This window comes from Acinonyx jubatus, chromosome C2 (genome assembly GCF_027475565.1).
Source record: "Acinonyx jubatus isolate Ajub_Pintada_27869175 chromosome C2, VMU_Ajub_asm_v1.0, whole genome shotgun sequence".
Lineage (NCBI taxonomy): Eukaryota > Metazoa > Chordata > Mammalia > Carnivora > Felidae > Acinonyx > Acinonyx jubatus.
The window spans coordinates 34,226,037-34,253,238 of NC_069384.1; the positions used below are offsets into that span (position 1 = coordinate 34,226,037).

At 34.9% G+C, this 27,202-nt stretch overlaps 1 protein-coding gene across 3 annotated transcripts in view; it reads right to left on the bottom strand.

Moving 5' to 3' along the window:
* The window catches only part of GBE1 (1,4-alpha-glucan branching enzyme 1), a 277,101-nt gene that overhangs the window by 173,256 nt on the left and 76,643 nt on the right, over window positions 1-27,202 (bottom strand). For all 3 annotated transcript variants that reach the window (XM_053220694.1, XM_053220693.1, XM_053220695.1), the window contains exon 3: window positions 18,859-18,974. In XM_053220694.1, the coding sequence (XP_053076669.1) occupies window positions 18,859-18,974 (116 nt within the window). The remainder of the gene's footprint in view (window positions 1-18,858; window positions 18,975-27,202) is intronic.

A 27,202-nucleotide genomic window follows, 5' to 3' on the forward strand; every position in this document is an offset into this window, starting at 1 on the left:
TGATACAAAGCTATCTTTGAACACTACTGTCTGCTGTGGTGGAAAGGGAAAGCCACTGAAGTAATCCAGACAAAAGGCAATAAAGGCCCAAGCTACAAGTGAAAAGGAACAATAATCCAGAAATCCCACATAGGCAGAATCAGCTAAATTTCTCAACTGATTGAATGTGACAGTAATAGAAAACAAGAAATAAAAGAACTGTAAGTTTACAGTTTTAGGGTACCAAGAGTATGGCAGACCCTTTGAGAATGATAAGGAGACTGGAAGATTATTCTGCCTCACAACTGAAAAAAATTAGCTTGTGTCCTTATATTAAATGTCAACTGTATACTTGAATCTCATCAGATTTACCTCACTTAGATAGTTTTGATTCATACATGTAACTGAAAGATATATGTATTTTCACAATATATTCAGAGATTTTTTTTGCTAATAGTAAGCGACTTAAAGACTGTATGTGCTATATGAATGTTTATGTATGAAAATACTTTGTGTTTATGTAGAAGTTTACCTTTCCTCATCCCCCACCCTAGCCCAGAAGAACACAAGCACTGTTAAAATCCAGAACTAAAAAGTTAAACTATATTAATCTCATTATTTACTCTTCTAGATAAAAATGTTTTTTAGCTAATTAGGCCAGCAAAACAGGGCTGCCTAATAAGTCTAAATTATAAAAATCTCTATTTTCAAGTATTTGTTATTTTCAGAGTTTAGTCTAATTTTAATTAGTATCCTACATGTAAGTCTAGTAGAAGTTTTCTCATAAACAAGTAAGGATCATTTACAAACAATATAAAGCACTTAAAGTAAAGCAAACATTTGCTTGGTAAGTATACAATTTACATGTGTGAACTACTGTTTAATAAATTTGAATCACATTAAAGCTAAATATCCTTTTGCAAAGGCATCTTCCTTTTAGAATACATTCCTCATTACTCATTGGCCTAAGAAATTTGCTTTATCTGTATATTACTTTTAAGTTATGATAAATTAAGACAACTTTTATATTTTTAGGCAAATTTCAGTGTAGTTATGTTTGGACAATTACATAAAACACAAAAAATATTGTACTACATGTCAAGTCAATATATAGTTGATAATCTTCAGGAGTTATAAAAGCAGAAACAGCCAAATTTGTTCTTGTGACTTGTTAGAGGTCACTGAAAAGACTAAGGGAATTGTCTTCACCGAAATATGAAAGGCTCTCTTGGTTATCGAATGGACAAAAACGTGTGTGCAATATGAGAACAGTGTCCAAATTCATTCCAGTGCTCACAGTTTAATACATTTCCTATGATATGCTTTTTCACATTGATTAGATCTTATTGATCATTCACATCCAGTCCTTGTATTTGATTAGTTTCAAAACAACTAGCTTTTCTCATTTCCAATGGTTCCTTTCTTCATTAAGGATTCTCTATCCATCTTCACTGTGGTAGTTTCATTTTGGTCTCACCGTCTCCTTGATCTCTCCCATAACATTTCATTAAGATTTCTTTTAAAGTTGTACAGAGATTTTGTACATAGTTTCAAATTCTTAAAATGTAAACTTTGAATAAAATGAATGCTCAAAAAGCACATAAAATCCTTTATAGGAATAAGTGCTGGGCAAATCACGCGCCTTTTACAAACACTCATGAATTTTTAGACATTGGTGGGTGAGCCCATGAACACAACAGCTGAATCTCAGGAAACAGAGCATTTTGTAAGGAGGAAGAACAATGCTGATTTACAGACTCATCAGGTACTGCCTTATTTTAGATTTATAAAATATTTGGCCTGCACTCACAAAATCTGCAAAGATGTTGATTACTGAAATATGGCTCTGAGCACTTGCATGCAAAATACATAGCCGGTATTACAGAGAATTAACTCAGTACCAAGCATTGTTGTAAATGCTTTTATACCCTCATCAAGTCTATGGGGTACTATTATTAATCCCAGTTTAGGGGAAGGAAATGAGATATAAGAATGATTAGCTGAAGGTACAGCCATTAGTAGGTGCTGGAAACAGCAAGTGAACACAAGCAGTCTGGCTGGAGTCCATATTTATGTGCATTATGCTTTTACCATGACTCAAGAGAACATGGAGAAATTTATCCTCTGAAATAAAGGTAGTACTGGCATGGATGTAAAGCCCGAACCATCTAATAGGCAGAGTTCACAGGAGTAATGTCACATGGTATGAGGACGCAGATGTATTTGGATATTCAGGTGAGACATGGTACTATGATGAATAATGTTATTGGGCAGTATACTCAAAAAGATGATTTGTTCTATAGATGGATTATGAAAGGACAAAAATTTAAATAATTAAATATGTACCTTAAGAGAATAAAAACAATCACCATATTTCCTATTTATTATAAATACGAAAAAGAAAAACAGAAAACTGATATCTACTTGAGTACCATTTATGTGAAAAATTTTTGAAATACAAGTTACATTTTTTTTTAATGCAAACTTGGGAATACCCAAACGGCTCAGATCTGTAACTTGCTCAAAGCCATAAATGGCATATAATAAACTTATATATTTCAAAGTCCTTTATCCCACCTCTATATAAAATAATTCATCATGACACCTAGTTAACAAAATAGTAAATGAACTCTTAGTAAACACTGACTTAGTTATTCCAACTTCCTCCCAGATGCTTTGCTTTTAAGAAAACTGCTATAGCAGGGCTCCCAGCACTGGCTTAATATAAAGTAACTACATGAATCCATACGTCCTAATCTTGTATTATGGGAAAATGGCTGAGGAATTCTACAACTGTGATTATATAAGTGTCACCAATTAGCGTCATTTGACATGGAGCAGTGAAAGAGCATACTTTGGGTAGTAAGAAAATAGGGATTTAATGGAGAGTTTCCCTGCTCAACAAAATAAAATATAAATTCTGTTCAAGCACTCTCTTATCGCCCCTTGCCCATATTCTTCAAAATCATAATTAAAACAGTTGTATATAACTAATCCAAAAAAAAAATCACATTTTTTAAGGGACTTTAAGATCTACAAACAAACCCAAAAAAAGAAAGACAAAGAAATAAGATTTGAGGATGCAATCCTGTTTTTTAAAGCAATATCAACTAGAGGCAAATGCTACACAGTAACAGAGTCCTTTGAGCAGTTCTCAGTGTGGGCCTCACACTAGCAGCACCGGCATCATCTGGGAACTTGGCCATTGCAAATCGTCAAGTTCATCTCAGATCTACTGAATCAGACACCCTGGGCAGTGTCTTTTAACAAGCCCATGCTAACATTTGAGAACCAGTGCTTTAGGGAACTGTTACACAGGTTGTTGTGAACATGGCAGGTAGATGGCACGGAATTGGGGAGTGGAGAGTTTATGGGGGGAGACAGTATTTGCAGTGTGATCACCATGGTACCCACCCACTGACAGCCATGCAATTGAGGGGAGTGAGTTGAGAGAAGGGTAAGACCACTGAGCAGAGGAGGTGAAGGAACTGAGAGGCCAGTAGGCTAACAGGTCTCCTAGGAGGGTACTGAAATCACCAAAATTATTTTTCTTTAAAATATTCTCTCAGGGCACCCGGGTGGCTCAGTCAGTTAAGTTCCCAACTCTTGATCTCAGCTCAGGTCATGATCTCATGGTAGTCGAGTCCCACATGGGGCTCTGTGCTAACAGTATGGAGCCTGCTTGGGATTCTGTCTCTCCCTCTCTCTTTGCCCCTCCCCTACTCTCTCTCTTTCTCTCACTTTCTTTCTCTCTCTCTCAAAATAAATAAATAAACTTAAAATACAAAAATAAAATATCCTCTCATGGGTACAACTGAACCATTTTAAAGTGTTTCTGTCCTATTTTATGATTTTTCCCTGAAATATCTTTTAGCAGATCAATTTAAGACTATAACTCTTTCTTTAGTAAGATTCAGTTTACTAATGGTTGCCTTTAAAATATTTAACCAGTATTAAATTAAAAAAAAAAAAACTTGACCTTTAAAAAAATAATAATAAAATGTTTAACCAATTTACCAGTTCTAAAAAGCAGTTTTCTTTCTAAAGCTCTAACACTATGTAAAAAAAAAATTAAGTCCTTTCATTAATTACAATAATTTTACAGATAAAGGCTGACTCATACATTTTCCTTCTAATCTGATGTTCCTACAAATTTATTTCAGAAAAGGATGAATTCAATATGTATATTTAAAAGTGCTCACCACCAAAACAAAAAAGAAATGATTAGAGCCAATACCTATTTAGGTTTGTTAAAAAGGGAAGGAAAATGATTCTTCTTAAAGCTTAAATTGTAGGTATCTCAAATGTACCCATCCAACTGTCCTATGAATCCTCCATTATAGAGGCAGTCAGCTTACATGCTCAATTTTGCTATTCGAGAAAACGAGGTTAGAGCCTGGTTGCTGCCCAGTTGGAAAATCTGCTCAGTATGCTTTTACATCCCACACTGCTATATTTACATGCAGTGTTTTCATTAAAATCCTACTCTTGTGCAGAAGTTGTTGTCAAATTAAAAATAGCACAGCATTAAAACTGAGACTAACAATTCATGATAATTTGGACATCCTTCAAAAAGTGGAAACATTTTAAGCCCCACATAGTATTGTCTAACAAATTCCAGATCACTTTAGGATTTTACTTTCACTTTATTTGTTTAATGTTGGAGTATACAATGATCTAAAGTATGTCATTATAGTTGTACACTATTAATAGTAGTTATATCCTTGAGTGTATATTATTATCAGCTGTACTCTCTAAATTCTTTTTTTACTATTAAGAACACCATTCTTTTTCTAAATTATAATGATTGAACTTATGAAAGTTTTAAAACTTTTTTTAAGTCTTAAAGGATACCATTATTTACAGTTGATCTGGGAAGTATAAAAAAATACAAAGTAAAAACTAAAATAAAATAATAAATAAAAGTTTCTAGCACAAGGTTAATTCTTCCATTTCCTTAAAAAGTTCCTTTTAAATGGCTATGACAGTAAATGCTAATTGCATTGCAAAATCAATCCTCCATTTTTTTCTTGAAGACAGAACCTGCTGAATTTTAGCTGGACAAATGGCCCTCAAGCTAAAACCACATTTTCCAACATTCCTTGTAGCTAGGATGGCCAACGAAACTAAGATCTGACCAAAGGGATGTGTATAGAAATGATGTGTTCACAACCTTAAATGGGAATGCCTTGACCTGTTTTCCTCTTTCTGTGGGAAACACAGAGATGGCAAATATTTTTTATCGTGTGAGTAACACACCTGGCAACAGAAGACCGATAGGATGTAACAAGGAAACCCATCACAGACTATCCATAGAACACCTACTGACCTGAACTTTTACTTTAAAGAGAAATGAAATCATCTATTTTGATTAAGACACTGCTATCTTGGTGCTTGGCAAAGCCAAATAACCAATATCTTACCTAATATGATAGCTGAGAAAGATTCCTATGTCCCACTGAACCAAACCTTAATAAAGTCAACCCAGTGTAGTGCTGGGCCAGCAAAACACATTACAATTAAAAATAAATAAATAAAAAGCAACAGCATGGTGGAACCTCACTCACCATAGCCGGCTCACGTCACACCTTATTCTGTTTCTTTAACCACATTAATTACAGACTTCTCCAACCATCCTCTGTCTACCCACACCAGCTTTATAAACGACTGGGTTTCTTTCATACTCTATCCTCAGCTTTTCTTGGTAGATATATTAGTCTCTTTGTTTTTTGACTCTATAACGACACTGATGGCCTTCCAGGTACCATGTCTCACCCAACCACCAGATCCTTGCTTTCTGAAACTTGTCCCTTCATCAGAGCCCAAGCTGACAGGTCTAGCCAGAGAGGTATGGCATGGATGTATGTTCACACCAGGTATAGGACTAGTCTAGATTTAAAAAGGACAAAGTAAAATCCACCTTACTTTAGAATGTTTTGGCTTACATAGCTATAAAACCAACTACACACACACCTACCAACACACATCTACACACACACGCGCGCACGCGCATACATATGTACGCAGTGGCTAGCAACATCATAAGATGAAACCGTTTCAATTTGTGTGCCTATCTTCCTTTGAAAATCTTCATTGTAAGCTGCCCTCACATTGATATCATGATGTCATCTATTAGTAGTCATGATTCCATCAAATACCTAACTTGCAGGGCCCCTGGGTGGCTCAGTTGGTTGGGCCAATGACTTCGGCTCAGGTCATGATCTTGCAGTTTGTGAGTTCGAGCCCTGTATCGGGCTCTGTGCTGACAGCTCAGAGCCTGGAGCCTACTTCAGATTCTATGTCTCCCCCTCTCTCTACCCCTACTCTGCTCACGCTCTGTGTCTCTCTGTCTCTCAATAATAAATAAATGTTAAAAAAATTAAAAAAAAATACCCAACTTGAAATGTATATATATTATATATAAATACATGTATATGACTAATAGCATAAGTTCTATTGAATGTTCCTAACATTTAAAAAAAGATATGATTGTTTTTTTTTTTGTTCTCCCAAATTTATTACAGTCATTGCCACTTGCTCATAGAAAAACATGTACTGTAAAAACATATCAGAATTTGCAAAGGTTTATTATTAAAGCCAAGAGTTATGCTTGGTAGTATTTTTAAGTAAAGTTCTCAAGCAGTCACAGGAAGTATAATTAAACTAGCAAATTATAGCAGCATAGCATAATGGTTAAGAACACAACCTCTACAGTCAGCCTTCCTGGGTTTGAATCCCAGCTGTACCAACTATCAGCTAGCTATGTGACTGGGCAAGTTATGTAATCTCTTTGTGCCTCATTTTCCTCATCTGAAAAATGGGAATAATGATTATAGGACATTCCTGATTGGGCTGCTATGAGAAATGAATGAATTAATATTTATAAAGTGTTTAACACCTGGCACACAGTAAGTTCTATAAAATAAATAAAGGAATATTTTTATAAAGAAACAAACTGACTATATTTATAGCCTAGCTTAGGCTATAAATTCCTTACAATCAATCACTGCATATATTAAATTATGAAATAATTGTTTTACATATTGAATTCTTAGAAGGAAGAGTAAAACATAGGAGAAAATGAAAAAAAATCAACAGGTTTATAAGATTCTTTCTCTTGTGCTTGTCTCTGAAGGTGACCTTTTTGGGAAAACGTATGTTATTTGTTCTCTGAGCTGTGTATGATTAGTTTCTTCATCATACACAGACAAATTAGAAAGGCTGCTGTGGTGCCCAGAAATCATCCGTTAAACAAAGTCAAAATTAATGATAAAATTGAGTTCCCTTTGTGTTTGATTTTCATCTATCTGCACTCAATTATAAACGAGCTACCAAAGAACGCTACCCATTAGCTGTTAATTCATAATGACTTCAGAAAGCAATCCCTGTACTGCCAGTAACATCTCACCAACCACCTTGTCCTCTACAGGGCTTTAGCTTGAAAATGGAAAGGGAAAACAAAACTACATCATCCATGCTGCTCCTCATCCCACCATGGAAAACTCCAATGCACAGAAATCAGGCTTAATGCAAACAAGCTGTAGTAAGATTTCATCTATATGTCTAAAAAAGAAAACAGAACTGGTTTGATAATTTATTATAGCTTAAGCAAAATAGACAGAGATATAGTAATAGTACATCCCACATTTCTATTTCATTGTATCAAAAGTAAATATTCCTCAAGGTTAGAAAAAGTTTTCAATGAGGAAAATATCCAAAACAGAGACGAGATGTGTCTCACCAGGAGAGAAATAACATAGAATGATTAGTTTGGGGTACAATAAGAGTGACATTATCCCATAACTGGACTTTTCTCTTTTCGTAGTACTTGTCTAAATATTCGGACCTCTGGCACATCCCATAGTAAATCCATTTTGTAGCCTCCTAACCGGTTCTGAACAACAAAGAAAAAGATTTGGGCACCATCTGTTTACTCACAGGTGATGTAAAATGTTAAAACAACATTTTGGGTCTTGACCTGAAATAATTTGAAGCCCTAATCCACAAATTTATATACATTTAATTTTTTCTTACTTCTAAAACAGGAGAAAAAAAAAACTTAAAATTAAAAAAAATATATGTAATAGTTAAAAACAAAATGAAAAAGAAAGAATCAGCAGTTACAATGAAAATGGTCCAAAGGAGAGGGGCGCTTGAGTGTCTCAGTGGGTAAAGCGTCCGACTTCAGTCCAGGTCATGATCTCATGGTTCGTGGGTTCGAGCCCTGCGTCAGGCTCTGTGCTGACAGCTCAGAGCCTGGACCCTGCTTCAGATTCTGTGTCTCATTCTCTCTCTGCATCTCCCCGACTTGTGCTCTGTCTCTCTGTCTCTCTATCTTTCAAAAATAAATAAATGTAAAAAAAAAAATAATAAAGAAAAGAAAATGGTCAGGAGGAGAGAAAGGCTGGAGGGCAAGGAGGTGAGATAATGGTGTAGGTCTCTGGAGTTGGATGGTTATTGCCATTGTATGTTTCACTTAATTTTAAGTTTTCTGACAGACAAGAGAAAAGGGGGAATAATCATGAGATAAAACCAGAGGCCAGGACATGGAGGGCCTTGTATGTCAAGCTAAGGAGTACAGAATTTAAACTAGAGACGAGTATTGTTCAATTCTCTCAAAACAGAAAAGCTATTAAACATAATCATACATGGGAGCACAACTATAAAACAGAGAAAGGGTCTCCTTATTTCAAGTGAGTACTGGGGAATCTGAAAACTCCCCAGGTCAGCTTCTAGACACAGTATAAAAATCCAGGCTATAACCAAATCAAGGACTGGGAGAGTCTATCACAAGTTTAAAGCAGATAATATGAGCAGATTTAAACTCTTAGAATGATGACTGTAGCTATAATATGAAAATGGACTGAGGAAAAAATGAGAACCACGACGAAGATGAGTTACAAGGATAAGACCATTTCAGGAAAAGAGTAAGAAATAAAACCATGTGTTAACGTAGATGGTAGTGGCATTTTTACAATAGCAAGGATATAGAAGAAATCTAAGTGACTACCAGGAGAAAAGGCCAATTACATGCACAGGAATGAGAATAAAATAATCAAGATTTTTATCAGTAACACTGGATATAAGAGAACTGCATCAATGTCTTCAACACGCTACAAGCAAACCACTTCGATTCTATTTTTTTTTTTCAAAGTTTTATTTAAGTTCTAGTTAGTTAATATATAACATAATATTGGTTTCAGGAATAGAATTTCATGATTCGTCACTTACATATAACACACAAGTGCCCTCCTTAATACCCATCAGCTATTTGGCCCATCCCACCACCCACCTCCTCTCCATCAGCCCTGTTTGTTCGCTATAGTTAAGAGTCTCTTATGGTTTGCTTCCCTCTTTCCCCCACCTTCCCTTAGGTTCATCTAAACAACTCTGAATCTATATATCCATAAGGAAATTTTAATCCTTAACGAATATAAAATACATAAGACCTCAAGCCATGGCTGAAAGAATTTCTATGGAATGTGCTTAGGAAAAAAGTGTTAACAAGTAAACTACAAAAACAATGACTTATGACAAGTTTTGAGTTGGCAGGTAATATACAGCAAATGGATGTATTTTTTTCCAACAGAATAACTAAAAATGATCCCTCAGAAACTGCAGAAGATTGAGACCCTATCATATGTCATGACACACTTGAAACTCACATCAATTTATATGAAATACTGATACAAATATACAGTTCAAATTATTTCTAATGGTAGAGGAGATTTACATTGCTTCATTCATAGGTCTTAAGTTTAAATGTGCCACCACCCAGTTATTTGTACTATTTTATTTTTTATTATTAAGAGTAAGGGAGGATAGAAACCAATGAAGGGGATGTGGGGATCTGGAAAGAGCACATGCATATGGCAGTAGGTTCTTCTTTCTAGGAATCCCTACCATACAAGAGAAAAAAGAGAAAATATTCAGGGTCCACTAATAGTGGCAAATTTTTGTTAATTGAAAATGAAGTTATTTTTACATGTCATAGAAGAAAGAGTATGAATATTTATGAGGGAAAAATAAGATCACTAATGGTCAAAATGGGGGGCGGCAGAGTTAAAAAGTTGGTCATTATTAAAAATTGAGATTTAAAAATTTTTTTTAAAATGTTTATTTGCTTTTGAGAGAGACAGAGACAGAGTGTGAGTGGGGGAGGGGCAGAGAGAAAGGAAGACAGACTCTAGAACAGGCTCCAGGCTCTGAGCTGTCAGCACAGAGCCCAATGTGGGGCTCGAACTCACAAACCGTGAGATCATGACCTGAGCCAAAGTTGGATGCTTAACCAACTGAGCCACCCAGTTGCTCCCCAAAAATTATTGAGATTTTTAAGAAATGGATTTAAAAAAAAAAGCAGAATTAAAGAAAAAAAAGCAAAAAAGTTTAGCAGTTATGTTATCCTGCACATCTTCAATGTATAATCTCCTCAAAGAGAGTCTCCATTTTTTTTTTTTAAGTCTCCCTATACATATGATATTCTCATCAGTCAAACTGGTCACTGTCTCCTATATAGAACTGCTAATTCCTGCTAAATCTTGCTTGACTTTACATACTTTTATTCTCTAATTGACCCCAGACAACTATTCATTAATCTGCATCTATTAACTCCCACAAGCCCAAACTTAAAATGCATCTCTTCCCATAATCATTCCCTGACTATTAAACCTGTGACCTTTATTCTTCTCCATCTGTCCACTTCCCCCCAAATTTATCTCTAACTCTTTGTCCTCTCTCCCTGTCATGTTCTCTCTTGGGTTCCTTCTTGGCCCCATTAATATTTAGCCAAAAATGAATAGAACTAAACCACTAACAAAGAAAAAAAAGAGAAACAACCATATATGCCATTTACTTACTCCTCTTTTACTGCCACGACCATCTCAAAAAAATATAAGCATATTCCTCTACTTTCTTCCCAGCCACAGAATGCTCAAGCCCACCCATTTGTTAATGGAGAGTTTTCTCAAAATGGACAATAAACTCAAGGTGCAGGCATTTTATCATTTGTCTCTCCACATACATCTGGAAAGACACTATAATACATCATGTGCAGAAAACATGAAACAAAATATATGTTAACTAATATATTAAGAAAGAGAAAGCAAAATTTGATAAAGAAATTAATGTGGAACAAACTCAAAGTAGAAAAAAAACACTCCCACTTCCTACTTCACCCATCTGCTCTAGGCAAGCAGAGTTAGTCTTTAGACAGGCAAATAGACTCCTCTGGAAATTTACACATTTATTTTGTGTTTTCTATCAACATTTTAGAGAACTTCAGGGAAAAAAAAGAAAAGAAAAATGAATCAATTAACAAGTCTTTATTCTCATCTACAGAGGAAGACCATGTCCTGGTATGCTATTTAGGTTTATTAACATTCATATTGTATTTTGAAAACACAAAGAATTAGAATCTTTGTGGTAAGGGAAGGAGTACCTAATTCTAACTATGCATTCTCTCACAAATTAGATATTTCAGGTTCTTAAAGGTTGATTAAGTTGAACCAGGTAACAAATGAAGTGAGTAGAGGATTTTCTGTGGGTCATTAAGAGGAAAATCTTTATTATGTATAATAATATGTAAAGATATCACAAGCAAGAAATAATCAGTTTGACCAAAATCTTATAATCATGGCACACCATGAGAATATAATGACCCCAAGGCCCCAGAATTATAAAATATTCTTCTATCCAGCAGAGGTACTGTATTCTTCTTTAATTTAAAAAAGGGTGTTTAGAGGTATGAATTAAAAATGACAAGCCTAACAAATGCCTGTTGAAATCACAGCAAAGCAACACAAAAAGTATTAAAAGAGAAGGAGGCAACAAGAGACCAGTAATTTCAACAAAACTTTGAAAGACAGAAAGTAGCTTAAGGGTTAAAAACCAAGGCAAAAAATTAAAATGGGGTATTGCAGAAGAAGAACCTGAATACAGCTGGTCAGCTTGCTTCACAGCACCTCTAGGAGACTTGGCATCTGTGGGCTCCTAATACTATGGAAGAAAGTAAGATGCAGTGTTAAATAAGGGGGCTGTGGGCTTTGGAGCACACCTCCCTAACCTGTACAGATAAATGTATATCCCTCCAAAACACCACCTCTTACCCCTCAAACAGGAGACTAGAGGTTCATGCTCTAAAAAACAATGAACTAGGAAGTCTCCAGAAACAATGAGTACAGCAGATGACAGAACTGACTCACATACTGAAAGTAGGAAGATTGTCTCAGTAGCATCTTTCAAGGTGGAACCCTCCTCCACTTTCCCTGTCTTCATCCATGAATGCCAAGAACCAGGTACACTCCACACCCCTTCCATCCACCCCCCCCTGTAGGGGACTGGAAGATTCATCTTTGGTTAAGGGGTGAGGAGGGGTGGGAGATCCCATAGAAAAACCACTTACTGTTAACAATTTAAAGGCTGCCTCACTTTCTTACTACCCAATAGTGAAGCTTACCACGAATAAAGCTCTGTTCATGTGCACAGAATTTTCAAAAGTTTTTTCCTGCCTCATTCTAAAATATGATTATATAGCCATGGATCACCAGGCATTTGGAAACAGCCTGCAAAATGAAAGACAGAGACTAAAAGAAACCCAAGAAAATAAAATCTAGGGGGAAAAAAAAAATAAGAGAAGAAAGTCAGGAAGTAAGAAGCAAACTTGAGGAAAAAAATAAAACAAAATATCTAATATTATTAAAAAGATACAAGTATACTCGAGGAAAAAATAAAAGAAAATATCTAATATTATCAAAAAGATAAAAGTATATTTGGATATTTAACAATAACAGAATTTATGAAAAAGGGAGGGAACAAAAACATGTTATTAGAAATGTTAAAAATGTGATTATTAAAATGAAAGTAGTTGAAAGCTAAAGTAATTACTCCAAGTGGAACAGAAAGACAAAATGATGGGCAACTTGATAGAAAGAGATAAGAAAACTTAGGAGACTCAATATCCAGGAATTAGAAATTCCTGAAACAGTGAACAAAGACTGTGGGGACAAGGAAATTGGTAAAGAAATAACACAAGAAAATATTCCAGAAATGAAAGGTTAAGTCTTTATCAGATTTACCTTCTTCCCTCCCCCACCCCCCACCCAGGGATTTTAGGAGTTGTATGCCAAGAACTGGGACAAAGACTAATAAATACATATTTTTTTATTGTATCTGATAAATAATTCACATTCACCCCTTTAAAGTATTCAGTGGTTTTTAGTATATTCACAAGGTTTCATGGTATGCAAACATCACCATGACTTAACTGCAGAACATTTCCATGACATTAAAAGGAAACCGTATACTCCTTAGCAGTCAACCCCCATTCTCTCCCAGCTCTTGGCAACCACTAATCTACATTCTGTCTCTACATTTTTGTCTATTCTGGATGCTCATAAAAACAAAACCATACAAAATTTGGCTTTTGTGACTGGCTTCTTTCACTGAGCATAGCATTTTTAAGGTTCATTCATGTATCAGTACTTCATGGCCAAATAATATACCATCGTCTGTAGATAAGTTGATGGACATTTCTACTTTTTGGCTATTTGAATAATGCAGCGGTGAGCATTCATGCACAAATGAACACTTCCTTCTTAAGCAAATATTCAGATACAAAAAATTTTTCACTAATTTTTCACTAATTTCACACCACATCCTTGCCCCATACTCAATGGCATCCTTCTGTCTAGTAAACTCATTCCAGATCTCAATTATTAGTTTCACTTTACTTAACAAATCTTATATTTTACCCCCTAAAATCCAAACCTTCTACAAATTATGTATCTCCTTTCTATTCTTAGAGAAGATCACTTCAATACTATCTTTCACAGCATCCTGAAATTGGGAATAATAGTTTCCACACAAAAAAAGCAATACAAATATAGTATAAGATGATTTGATAAATCTGAGACTCCAGTTTTATTTCCTGTGTATCACTTTTTTTTTTCCTTCTTTTCTCTGTGAACCCTTAGCCTAACAGGCATTGTAAAATAATGGTTAAGAGCATGGGCTTTGCTGTGAGACAAGCCTCAATTCAAACCCACAGGTGAGTGTACTTATGTAGGAAATAAGAATATAATAACAATACCTTCTCACATGTTATTACTTTATGAGGATAAAATTAAATATGAATGTAAAGCAATCTCTTTTTTTTTTTTTTCATTGTGTCTTATCTAAGAAAACTGCAAACATAGGTGTTGGGTTTTATTCCCCTTTCTACCAATCATTGCGTAACATCTTAATATAATTAGAAAAGCATTATGATCTGCTTTGAATTGTGCTCCCCTCTAACCTCACATGTTGGAACCCTAATCCCCACTGTGATAGTATTGAAAGATGGAGCATTTGGGAGATAATTAGGTTTAAATGAGGTCATGGCATGGGGTCCCGATGATGGGATTAAAGCCATGTGAGGACACAGCAAGAAGGCAGTCAAATGCAAGCCAGGAAAAGAACTTCCAACAGAACCCAACCCAGATCTGAACTTCCAGCCTCCAGAACTGTGAGAAAATAAAATTCTTTTGGTTAAGCCACACAGTGTATGGTATTTTGTTCTGACATCCCAAGCTGAATAACACATGAATCCTCTGAAAATATTAAAGGTCTAGGATCAAGAAACTTCGTTCTAGTTCATTTTGTAATGGACTGGGAAGGAAAAGTTAAAATACACAAACATCCTAAACACTAAAAAAATGAGAAGACAATTCTCATTGCCATTGCTAGTCATTTGAGCATTAATTAGAATGAGAAAAGAAGGGGCACCCCTGTGGCTCAGTTAAGTGTCTGACTTCAGTGGCTCAGGTCATGATATCGTGGTTCATGAGTTCAAGCCGCACATCAGGCTGGCTGCTGTCCACAGAGTCTGATTTGGATCCTATGTCCCCCTTTCTCTGACCCTCTAACACTTGCGCATGTGCTCGCTCACTCTCTCTCAAAAATAATTTTTTCTTAATTAAAAAAAAAAAAGGAATGAGAAAAGAAAATGGGAATCAGAAGAAAAGAACAAGAATTCTTCACTGGAACCCACCTTCCAAAATTACTTTCCCTGATCTCTTATTTTTTCTTGACCTGAGGTCTTCACTGACCTCCTGAACTACTTTTTACTAGTATGGACAGATCCACTTCTCACCTAGCTCTCTGCCCCAGGATGCTGACTCATGTGGACCATATTCTCCAGAATACTGGTTTCTCATTGGGTTTGGTCAATGTGTAGCCCCAGTTAAGAGGTCAGAGAGAAGGAGAAGAATGAGACATGAGCGTATTTGTTTCCTTATTCCCTGGCTCCTTCCCTGTAAGGTTGCCATGGATAAACTATGTGTCTCACCAAAGCTCAGTGCTTCTCTCAAGATGGCCAACTCTTTTTCTGTGTTCCAGTAACTGATTCCTTATTCCTTATGGCTTAGGCAGGGTTGTTACCTGGCTGTTACTTTGGATGCTACTAGGCCCCCTCATCCCACTCTCCTTTGAACTCTGGAGTGAATCCCCTGTATGCTCAACTTTGAAAACAACCTTTTGGAAAAATAAACAAACAAACAAAAAACATTGTTCAGGAATGCAGTCTTCTACTCTTTCCTTATTATCTCTAGAGTCTTGAAAGTTTAATTAGCCTTATATTAATTTTTTTTAAATTTTTTGTAATGTTTATTTATTTTTGAGAGAGAGAGAGAGAGATAGAGTATGAGCAGGGGAGGTGCAGAGAGAGAAGGAGACACAGCATCTGAAGCAGGCTCCAGGCTCTGAGCTGTCAGCACAGAGCCCAATGCAGGGCTCGAACTCATGGACCATGAGATCATGACCTGAGCTGAAGTCGGATGCTCAACCGACTGAGTCACCCAGGCGCCCCAGCGTTATATATATATTTTTAAATATTTTCTATTTGGTAAATTCACAAAACATAGAAAGGAGACATTTACATGACCACATAAGCAGTTAGTATTTTCTTCCAAAGCATTCAATTGAAAAATGTTTTACAGAGAAAACAAAGCTATTATCTCAATGGTAGGTAACATTTCTTTTTTGTTAATGGTTACCAGATAATTCATAAGAGAAACATCCTCAAGTGAGTTATAAAGGTCAATCCCTTGTGAACTGAAATAAATTTTCAAGTTCAATTTAAAACAAGAATTTTAATTACCAAGATAGACTATCTAGGGATACTTCAGATAGAAAGGCCAAAAACCTCAAGTTAGTTGATTTTTAATAGAGAACTTAACCCCTCCTCCAAAGAAAATTTGATACATCATTTCCCATAAATGAAAAACTAATTATATCACCATATTGACATTATAACACCATCTAAATGTTTCCTCACCATTTGAAACATCTAAATACTATGAGTAATATTTTGGACCTAAATTTCCAGTTAATTATCTTCACTGAAATTTTAAGAGAATAATAATGAAGAAAGATTCCACAACAGTTTACTTGATACTTGTTGAACATTTATTTACATTAGATGCTGATTTTCAAAGCCAAGTGAAAAGGTAAAAGCTACTTTTATTTATTTATTTTTGAGAGAGAGACACACAGAGAGAGAGCATGTGCACACAAGCAACGCAGGGGCAGAGAGACAGGGAGACAGAGAATCCCAAGCAGGCTCTGTGCCAACAGCTCAGAGACCGACAAGGGTTTGAACCCATGAACCAGGAGATCATGACCTGAGCTAAAATCAAGAGTCCAATGCTTAACTGACTGAGCCACCCAGGTACCTCTACAATCCTCTACAATTTTTTTTTTTTTTTTAATCATAGGATCATTTCATCTCATCAAAGTCAATTAAATTTTTGAAAGAATAGTATAGTACATAGAATCCTGGACAAAGCATCCTAACCTGCTTCGGCTGCTATAGCAAAATACCACAGACTGGGTGGCCTACACCTAAGAGAAATAGAATCCTCACAGTTCTGGAAGTTGGAAGTTTGAGATCAGGGTGTCAGGCTGGACGGGTGAGGGCCGTCTTTAGGGTTGCAGACTTCCTACATCTTCACATGATGGAAGGACTAGGGATCTCTCTGGAGCCCCTTTCATAAGGGCAGTAATCCCATTCAGAAGGCTGCCCCCTCATGACTGAAGCACCTCCAAAGCCCTACGGACTAGTACCATCACATCAAGCATTAGGATTTCAACATATGTTTTCTTGGGAGGATACAGACATTCAGATCATAGCAAAAAGTGTAACGGATTTGGAGCTGGATGGGAAAGGCAAATGTTTACCATTTATTGCTTGTATGTATCAATAATCATTCATTCTAGGTAATCAATTACTTTTCCCCATGTATAAAAACGACTTGTCAAAATTAATTCAGTCACCATTTAACACAAGAAGTAGGTAAGGTGTCACAACTCATAAAGTTTTCAAATTTAAGAAGCCAACAAATTTAAAAAGGAAAAAAAAAATTAATAAGTTCAGTTCTTAAAAATAAAAAAACAAATGTCCATAGGACCTAAAGTGACAATGACACCAGTATAACAGTTGCCTTGCCTCAGAGTTTTCTAAAATCAGACCACATAACTATACAGGAATCAAGCTCTTTGGCTTATTCTTTCAAGGACTGGGCCTAAAAGTGGCTCTAATATTTAATAAATACTTCTTGAGTGCTTGCTCTGTGCCAAGCACTGTTCCAAGAATTAAGAATAGACAGTATTAGGAAACAAAACAGCATAGGCCCCTATTCTTGTGGAGTTTATACTGACTTGGAAGGGATTATTTATATTAAATGTAAATCCCTCTTACTGTATAGAGTAGCTACTTTGTCTCCTTTTCACTATAGATTAAGAAGAACCTTGGCTGCTATCCCATGTTAAAAAGTCTCTTTATTCTAGGCAATACACTCTTCTGGCAACTATATTATGTGTGGCAATATTTCGGTAATTTTCTGATATACTTACAATTTCATGATTTGTAAGAGAAATAAAATAAAAAGACGACCAAAAAACCAAACCAAAACAAAACAAAACTGCAAAACAACTACACAATACATTTTGGTTTTACTTTAACTGAGTTAATATTGTTAAATAATGAACACCAATAAAAATAATAATTTACTCATAGGATTTGTCATGATAAATGCTTTAAATGCAATCATATGTCCAAAGAAGGGAAAGAAATAAGGGGACATGGAAACATTATATAATTTTATTAGCATGGGATAAACTCAAGTAAATGTTAGAGGTGTTATATAACCAAATGCCTGAAATCTGTAATCCAGGCTATCAGACCCATCCTTCCAGCTTCCCTTGAGGCGACAAGAGAGGAGAGCTGCGTGGGTTCTGTAAACCCTGAATACAGAAACATACAGTTAGGCAAAGCAGTGGGTATGTGGAGGACACTCAGTCTGCCTCTGACAAGGAGGTCCCTAGGCCAATCCAGGTAACCTTAATACAGAAGAACAGGAGAAACAAGAGCCTTGATGTTCAAGACCAGAAAGAAGAACCACCAGGAAAATCATGTCCCCCAAATGCATAGATCTCCAACACACAGGATTGCCTCCCACATTCATGTGGCTCATCATAAAATCAATTTTATCAAGACTCTCTTTACAGGTAAAAATTCTCTACATTTGCTGCTTTGAAGACAGTTTTCATTTTTGTATCAAATTTTCTTTTTTTCAAGTTAGACTTCTGTAATTACTCAATCACTCCTTATATATAGTTTCCAAAGTTGATAATAATAGTTAATAAGTTTAGTACCTTACCAAACATACAGTTCCAATATAACACAATGTGTTGATGACTTCTCATAAATTTTCCTCTATTTGAATATTTAGACTGTTTCTCCCATAATTATCATGCATCAGTTTACATTCTAATATTTTCAATCAAACTTTGAAAACAGAACAAAAAGAAAGTAAGTTCACATAAAAACAGGAGGGTAGAAAGTACCTTTAATTTGGATCCATGAGGTACAAGTTGAGATTTATTCTGCTTTGGTGGGATATAAAGCTCCCACTTTCCATAATCCAGTTTCTTGTATGGATATGAAAATGGATTCCAATCATCTAAAAAAAAAAAATAAAGAAGATCAGTTAGCAACAGCATGGTAAGACTAATATTTAATGGATTTCAAACAAAGCATAATATGCTGCCTACTTGTACAGAATTAAATTGCCTAAAAAATGTTAAGTTTTCTAAGGTGTTAAGCAAAATACTCTACTAACCTTTTAGAAAAAAGCAGGTTATTTTTAATTTATTTTTAAGGAATGTATTTGAAAGTTTCCCTTTTGCATATTAAAATTAAAGATTACAACTTTTTCAATTGTTCTTCCAATTCTATCAATAAATAGAATGTAAAAGAAAATGATGGGATCTTTTCTAAGAAAAACCATCAACAAAGGGAGTTAACATGAAAAAACAGAAATGCATTCTTGGTGATTAGACAAGATACATATTATAGCAGAATAAAAATGATGAAAAATAATTAAAATCATATTACATATATCAAAATCCACAAGTGTATGACAGAATTAAGTTTAAAAGGTTGTAAAATATAGGGGGCAGAAGAAAGGTAGATTGCTGATCCTGGAAGAAAGTCAAAATGAACAACAACAGACCCATGCACACATGGAAACAAAATCAGTAAGTAAAGGACACACTGTTCAGTAAGTGGTACTGGGACAATTGGCTATCCTTATGAAAAAAAAAAAAAAAAAAGAAAGAAAAATAGATCTCTACCTAATATTATGCCCAAGAATCATTTGAGCACGGATTGATATTTCAACATGATAGGCAAAACTGCAAAATGCTTACAAGAAAATACAGAAAAATATATTTATAATCTCAGGTTTAAAAACTGTTTTTTTAAACAATATACAAAAAAAAAAAAAAACATTAAGAACAAGCCTGATAAATTCAACCAGCAAAATTATAAATGCATCTTCACAGACGAATGGATAGACAGAATGACAAGACAAACTGCCAACTGGGAGAATACATTTATAATGAATATACCAAGAAAAAGAGAACATCCAAAGTATAAGAAAAATGTCTATAACTCTCTAAATGTCTATAAAAATGACAAAAACACTCGGCAGAGGACACACAACAGGCCAAGAAACATGTAATAATGCTCAAGCTCACTCATAATTAGGGAAACACAAATTAAAAGAACAGTGAGACACCATTTACCACCCACCGGATTAGCAAAACTTAAGAGTTTGAAAATAACAGATAGTCAGCAAGGATATAAAATAATGCTGCAACTGAGAGTATAAATTGATAAACAACTTGGCATTATACAGCAAAGTTGAAGATAGCATTCACAAATGTTCAGTGAAGAACTGTTTAGAATAGCAAAAAATTGAAGCTATCAAAATGTAAGTCAGACATAGAATGAGTAAATATGTTGTTACAATTAAACAATGAAATGCTGTACAACAATATAAACTAAATGGAACAGAGCAAATATATATAGCAAATAAAGCATAAAAATTAATTTTAAAATGGTATGGAAGAATACCATTTAAATGAAGTTCAAAAATACGCAGAAGAGTATTATATAACATTTATAGATACATGTGCGTATAAAAAAATATCAAAAGGAAAATGAGAATGTTAAACATCAAATTCTACGGGGGATTTCCACTGGGTAAAGGAAAGTGAACACAGGAAGCTTCAATAATATCTGTAACATTCTATATCTTAAGGTAGGTGGTGTATAAAGAGATGCTTATTATATTATTTCCTATTTGTTTCTATCTAAATTATTTCATAGTTCTAAAAAAAAATAAGCAGCACTGTGATGCCATGCACTGTGGTGCTAGGACATTAGATTCTCAATGAAGAAGGTAATAAAAACATCAGGAAGCTTGTTTTATGCCATGATTTCCTTCTCTACAACACCAATGCTTTCACCACAACAGTTCTAAATATCTTCACCTCCAGCCAGTGAATGTTGGTTGGGGATAGAGTGGGTGTAAGAAACAGTGTTTAAACAAAGATCTTTCTAAACATTTCCCTACTTCTCATCCTGAAGACATTCTGAAAATGTCTTAAGGTCGTTTATAATTAAAAAAACAGCTCAACAGGCTCTGTGTTCTTATAGTTTCCTGTTCTTAAAATCTCAAATCCATCTGACCTACATACAGTGTGACATTCCTTTACCAAAGCAAAGAATTCAGGGCATAATTCGGGGGAAAAAAAAGCTTGAAATATGAATATCTGGGTACTGTAACACTTCACACATTTACTGAATTTCTTTTTAAGCTAATCACTTAAGACAATTAATAAACTTAAGACAAGCAGCAGATCTTTTCCTGGTTAGTTAGATCTGAAAATAAAGGGTACAGTTCATTAGTTCATTCATTCATTCCTTAAATATGAACTGAATGCTTAATATCGGCCCCACTCAATGCCAAACTCAAAATTAGTGTTCAGAATGACAGTCATATCTCAAGAAAAAGTTAAATGAAGTAAGAGTACACCAAATGAATAATAGAATTTACAATGGAGAGTCACTAAAAACTCAACTACAAATAAGATTTTATAATTTTGAAAGTGAATCTTCAATTATATGGGTAATTTACAAATGCAGATTTATGTAAAAGCTGTTTTTAGTAATGTGAAAATCAATGTGCTTTTGAATATTACTTTTTGAATTTCCGTTGAACTAGTTATTCAACTTGCACTCACTTAAGTTTTAAGATCTCATTAAACAAGTATTAATATTTGTATAAAGAAAAATACTTTTACTGATTCACATTTTCCTTATATAGTATCTTAGAGATATAAATCTTCTAAAGCACATGCTAATTATTTGTATTCTACATTGTGAAAAAAAAAACTTGTTCTGTCATCTTCAAGGGTTTCATGTTATTAGCACCCCTCCATCTCATGGAAACTCAGGTGCTTATTTTATTGCAGTTACATTTTTCTTGCCAAACCCACCCTTCAAAGCAAAATTTAGAGCATCTTCACATATGCCCCCAAAGAAAATCCATGCCACCAACCGCCATAAGCAATGTAGAATATATCTAAACATTTCATATGGGAAAGAGAGGAAAGTTTACAAAGCATGCATGCATGAAACAACTTGAGATGTTTTCACCAGACAATTCTCCACACAAATCCCTCTTGCGCCACACCACTGAGTCAGATGAGTCTGTCATTTTCTTGACTCTTTCTCCAATTACTGTTAGCCCTGAATTTTCCTCACTCATCTCCTTCATTACTGTGGCTTCTTTTCCATTGGAAACATGGACACCAATAATACTTCCCACTTCCATACTATAACACGCATATGAAAGACTATTACTCCCTAAAATGGGTTTTCCAAAATAGCTAATAAGATGCTTTTCTCCAGAAATAGATCTAAGGCCAAGAAAAAGAATAATAAAAAAAATGGATTTGGACCTGACACTTAGTTAAGAAAGAAGGAACCAACATTAAGGCACATCTAGGAATAACTGAAGGAACCAACTGTGAAAGTACACAAATTAAAAATAAATTAATTACACAATTAAAATAAATAAATAAAAAGTAAATATCAAATGACCAATATAAAAACTTTAAATAAAGTTGAATATTTTATTTGTAAATTGAATTTGCTTCACAAAAATACAGAAGGCAAAAATAACAGAGGCTGGAAGACAAATTTTAGGAAAATATTTCCTTTTGTGAAATGAGTCAGGAGACTTTATTCCTAAACATAACTGAAAATAATAGCAACAACAAGAATGATTAATGATTCTAAGCCACACCAGAGATAGTTTTAGAACCAGATTACTCAAACTTTTCTCATTTTAATCTTGCAAGGTTTATATTCGGAGTGCACAAGATGGAATCAACTTTATTTAAGCAAATGGTTTGTATCCCTATGTAGGCCTCAGGATAGGACCAAAAATATCCTATTACCACATTGGACAATTATTTGCTGCTCTATCAAGCACAGAACTAACTTTGAGAGTTTTGCAGTTCAGTGATTCAGTGGTTCTCAAACTTTAGCTCATAACCAGAATTACCTGGGCTTATTAAAACACACTTTTTGATTCAGTAGATTTGAAGTATGGCCTAATACTTTATATTTCCAACAAGTTCCCAGGTGATGTTGATGCTACTGGCTTAGGGACTATATTCAAAACAACTGTCTGGTTCAGTAGGTATGTTCAGTTGTGCTCTACTCCTAGCTTTGTGAGTGATTTTCTAGATTAAATTAAGTTTATGGACTATCAAATAATGCTCTAAATCAATAGGTCAAGGAAATTCTGAAATAGGAAATGTCATTAATAATCCTTCAAAATTAGTATTACTCACATGAAATTTAGGATTTAAGGTTTGGAAATAAATAGGGTTGTAAAGCCCAGAAAGAAGGCTAGTGAGATAAAGATTATGGAACAGAGCTAACATATTAAGGACCTTAAAAAAAATTTTTTTTTAAGTTTATTCAGTTTTGAGGGAGAGAGAGACAGAGTGTGAGCAGGGGAGGGGCAGAGAGAGCGGGAGACAAAATCCAAAGGAGGCTCCAGGCTCTGAGCTGTCAGCACAGAGCCCTACGTGGGGCTCGAACTCACAAACCGTGAGATTGTGACTTGAGCTGAAGTCAAACACTCAACCAACTGAGCCATCCAGGCGACCCTAACATATTAAGGAATTTTAATGTATTAATGTCAGGGAACAAAAATTAACAAATTTAAATGTGAAAAGATAACATATATTAAGACCATTATTCAATATACTGTTATTAATGTCTACATATAATGTTTTCTACAATATTCTCATCAAGAGATTGCTTGGTTAAAATGTTTGCCCCACTGTTCACTGACCATGAATAAAAATTTGGAATCTTTTATCTAGAAAAGTAGCATTAAAATTTTAAAATGCTAACATATTAACTCATTTTTCTTTCTATGCCTCATTTCCTTCCATAATGTAGACAGACACTGCCAAGTTCAAGGATTAGAAACACCCAAAACAATTTGTTTAATTGTTCTAATTTTGGTAAAATTTTAAGATCATGTTTCCTGCCTGCATAAATTATTGCATTATAACATTTTCTAGGACACTTAATGTTTATCAAGTTATGATAACCTGACACGTTTTTAAAGCAAACAGTTTAATAGGTATTTTATTATTAACTGGCTAAAATTTACCATCATATTTGATAATGCAAAAGATTCTATTTGTCCATAGACTCAAAACAAGCAGACTAAATTTAAATCGAGATATGGAAAAGAAACAATGTGTGATGCATAGTTTAATATGAACTGCAAACACACGTTCGGCACAGGCAGCCAAACATTAACTTAAGGTCACTGCATCAGGCTCACTAACTCTATATTTATCTCAAACCCAACAACCTTTCTTTTTCTGATGTAATAATCCTCACATAAAATTCTTAAATGTCAACCTCCCTCAAATATTCCCAAACTCTTTAACCCACAGTAAAGTATTTCTCTTCATCAGCACTTATGCACCTCATTGCTATAGAGTTCTTGAGTTTCACACAAAATTTCCTTATGCATGGTTGAAATCATTCCAACTTACCCTGTAGAGCCTTACACCTTTGATGCGGATGTCAGTGTGCTGAAGAACATGGTCCACATTTAGGCCAATCCCTGACGCGTAGACTTCACACAGCAGTGACTTAAGATCCCTGGTGAATGCAGCAGGCAAAGCTAATACAAAGCCACTACTGACCTGTATGGCAGATTTCAGTCACTTCCCATCTGAGTGCATAACAGTTATACACTTACGTCATTACAGTTGTTCGGTATTTGGAATATGACCTCCTTAAAGCAACTAAACACTCTTCATCATCATACAATGTTATTTAATTATTTCAAGCTTCGTATCATGCAAAGTTTATGTAGATTTATGCAAAGTTAGTTTGTCAAATGGAAGTTCTAGGGACTTCTCTCATGCCAAGAAAGCATCTACTCTGTTCCCAAGAAGTCATAATGTTGAGAACTGAAACTTCCCATGGCATTGCCTTTACCTAGGATTATGAGAGGAATACATAGCCTCTGTAGGTGGAAGACAGTAGTCCTTTCTTACATACACCCCTGTCAGATCTCCTTTGAGATCTCCTCTCCTTTGTTTTTTTCTCCTCCAGGAGATGTCCTTTGTTTTTTTCTCCTCCAGGTAATTCTTCCCTTAGTTGGGTAGCTGGGAATCATCATTCTTCAAATTCTGCTTGCAGCTGGTACCCTGGGAATAATCTTATTAAGACCTCCAGCATTTATTTCTTAGGAGAAATGCTCTTAACACATATTAGTTTAGGTTACCTGTGCTTTTCAAAAACAAAATCTAGAGTAAGTCAGAATGCCTCTAACTTCAGAACCAATTGAATATTAATACCTTATTATAAGGAACAATGTTCAGTCCTGTGGAGCTTTCTGGAAATTAGAGAACAAATCAAATAATCTAGAGCTTCACTCACTGAACTGTTTTTAAAGGTATGCACAGAAGAAAAGGGCTCCATAATCAAAACATGCTTGACAAAAGTGACTTCATTAGAATTAATGTTTCTTTAATTCTAATTACAGGAAAGGTATATTATGACACATTTTGTGAAAGAAAGAGGATGATAAAACTAAATATGTGTAGTTTCTTGTGATTTTCAAAAGTATGAAAATATAATCCCAAAAAATGAATAGAAGCGCTTATGTATATAGGAAGGAATAATACTGATGAGTAATTTACGGTATTATATTTTTGACTACAAAATGAGGTAAGCCACTCAAATAATTAAAAACCCTATTGTCAAAAAGGGGGATAGTAAGAAAAAAATCCCTTAAAGTAGAAACTGAAATAAATGAACCTATGTACTGGTATTTGGAGGTGGGGCCTTGGGAAGGTAACTAGGCCATGAGGGTAGAGCCCTCATCAATGGGTTTAGTGCCTTTATAAAAGAGGCACTAAACGTCAAATCTGTTAATGTCTTGATCTTGGACTACCCAGCGTCCAGAACTATGAGAAATAAATTTCTGTTGTTTACAAGCCACTCAGTCTATTCTGTTGCAGCAGCCCAAGAGACTAAGACAAAGCTTATCTTTACTTTTCTATATACCAAGAAATTTCCATAGTAAAAATTTAAAAACTAATGGTGTAAAGTTTCTGTGCACAAATACTTGCCTAAATCTCTTTCCTTGTTGTCAATCATGAAAAGTGATCTTATCAAACAATGGGGTGTAAGTATTTTATTTATGGTTCTAAATTAGATTAATAAAAACTACTTTCTAGATAGACATTTCCAGTTCATATTTCCACCAGCAGCATATGAGTATGCTTAACTACTCCTATCCTCATCAACACTAGGGATTATAATTTTAACAAGGCATGCCAGCCTCACTCAGGCAGGGATTACTAAGAGAATGAGGCCCTAATGCCCAAAGGATCCACTGTATACAACAAACTAATTTCTCTTCAATACATCTGGAATAGTACTCATGACCATACTCAGGAGAATTTAGAAAATAGGCATTTGAATCATTTTCTGTGTTCTGTGGATCAGATGAGGAACAGGCATGAGAAAAGTTGCCTCTCACAATTGTCCTAGTTACAACAGATAGCTTTTGATACAGTGTTTTCATTTCTTTTAAAAACAGGCCGCAATTAAAACTTTTGATTATTCTTTTCTCTTATTGTTATTTGGGAGGAACTGAGTGGTGTGTGTTATATTTTCTTTCAAGCTTTTTCATTTTTTTCTAGTTTTATTGAAATGAAATAATGCGGTGTACTTTATGGCCTAATACAGTGGTAATCACTCCAGTGATTTATTTACCAATCTATTTATTTTTAGTAATATAAATCATTCAGTTATCTCAAAATAGATTTTATGGAAAACTCCATGAAAACTACATAAAACATGTGAAAGCAAAGTTGCTCTGCTTGAAGTTCCCCTGCCTAGCTGGGCTGGGTCCCCTCCTCACCAATTACTGCTTCGCTTAGAGCCCACCACTCAAGTTCTAAAAACACTCAGTTCTAAAAAGTGTTCTGATATATGTTCTACCTTTGTTGATATTCCATATCCTTGAAAATATGTAATTTGTTTTAAAGTTTCAATTTATTTTTAGTTTACTTGATTCAGTACAAGTTAAGAGGACACTGAATTCTATCATGGCAATTGGGTTTGAAAACCTATTCAATTTCTAGCAACTCTTGCCATCTATACTTGACCAAGAATAATTGTTACTTGGGACCTAAGGGTAATGGCATTTATCTTTGCTGTGACTCCTATTATTGATTTCTATGCCATTTTACCTGGGTTTGGTTTTGGTCTGGACTTGACTAT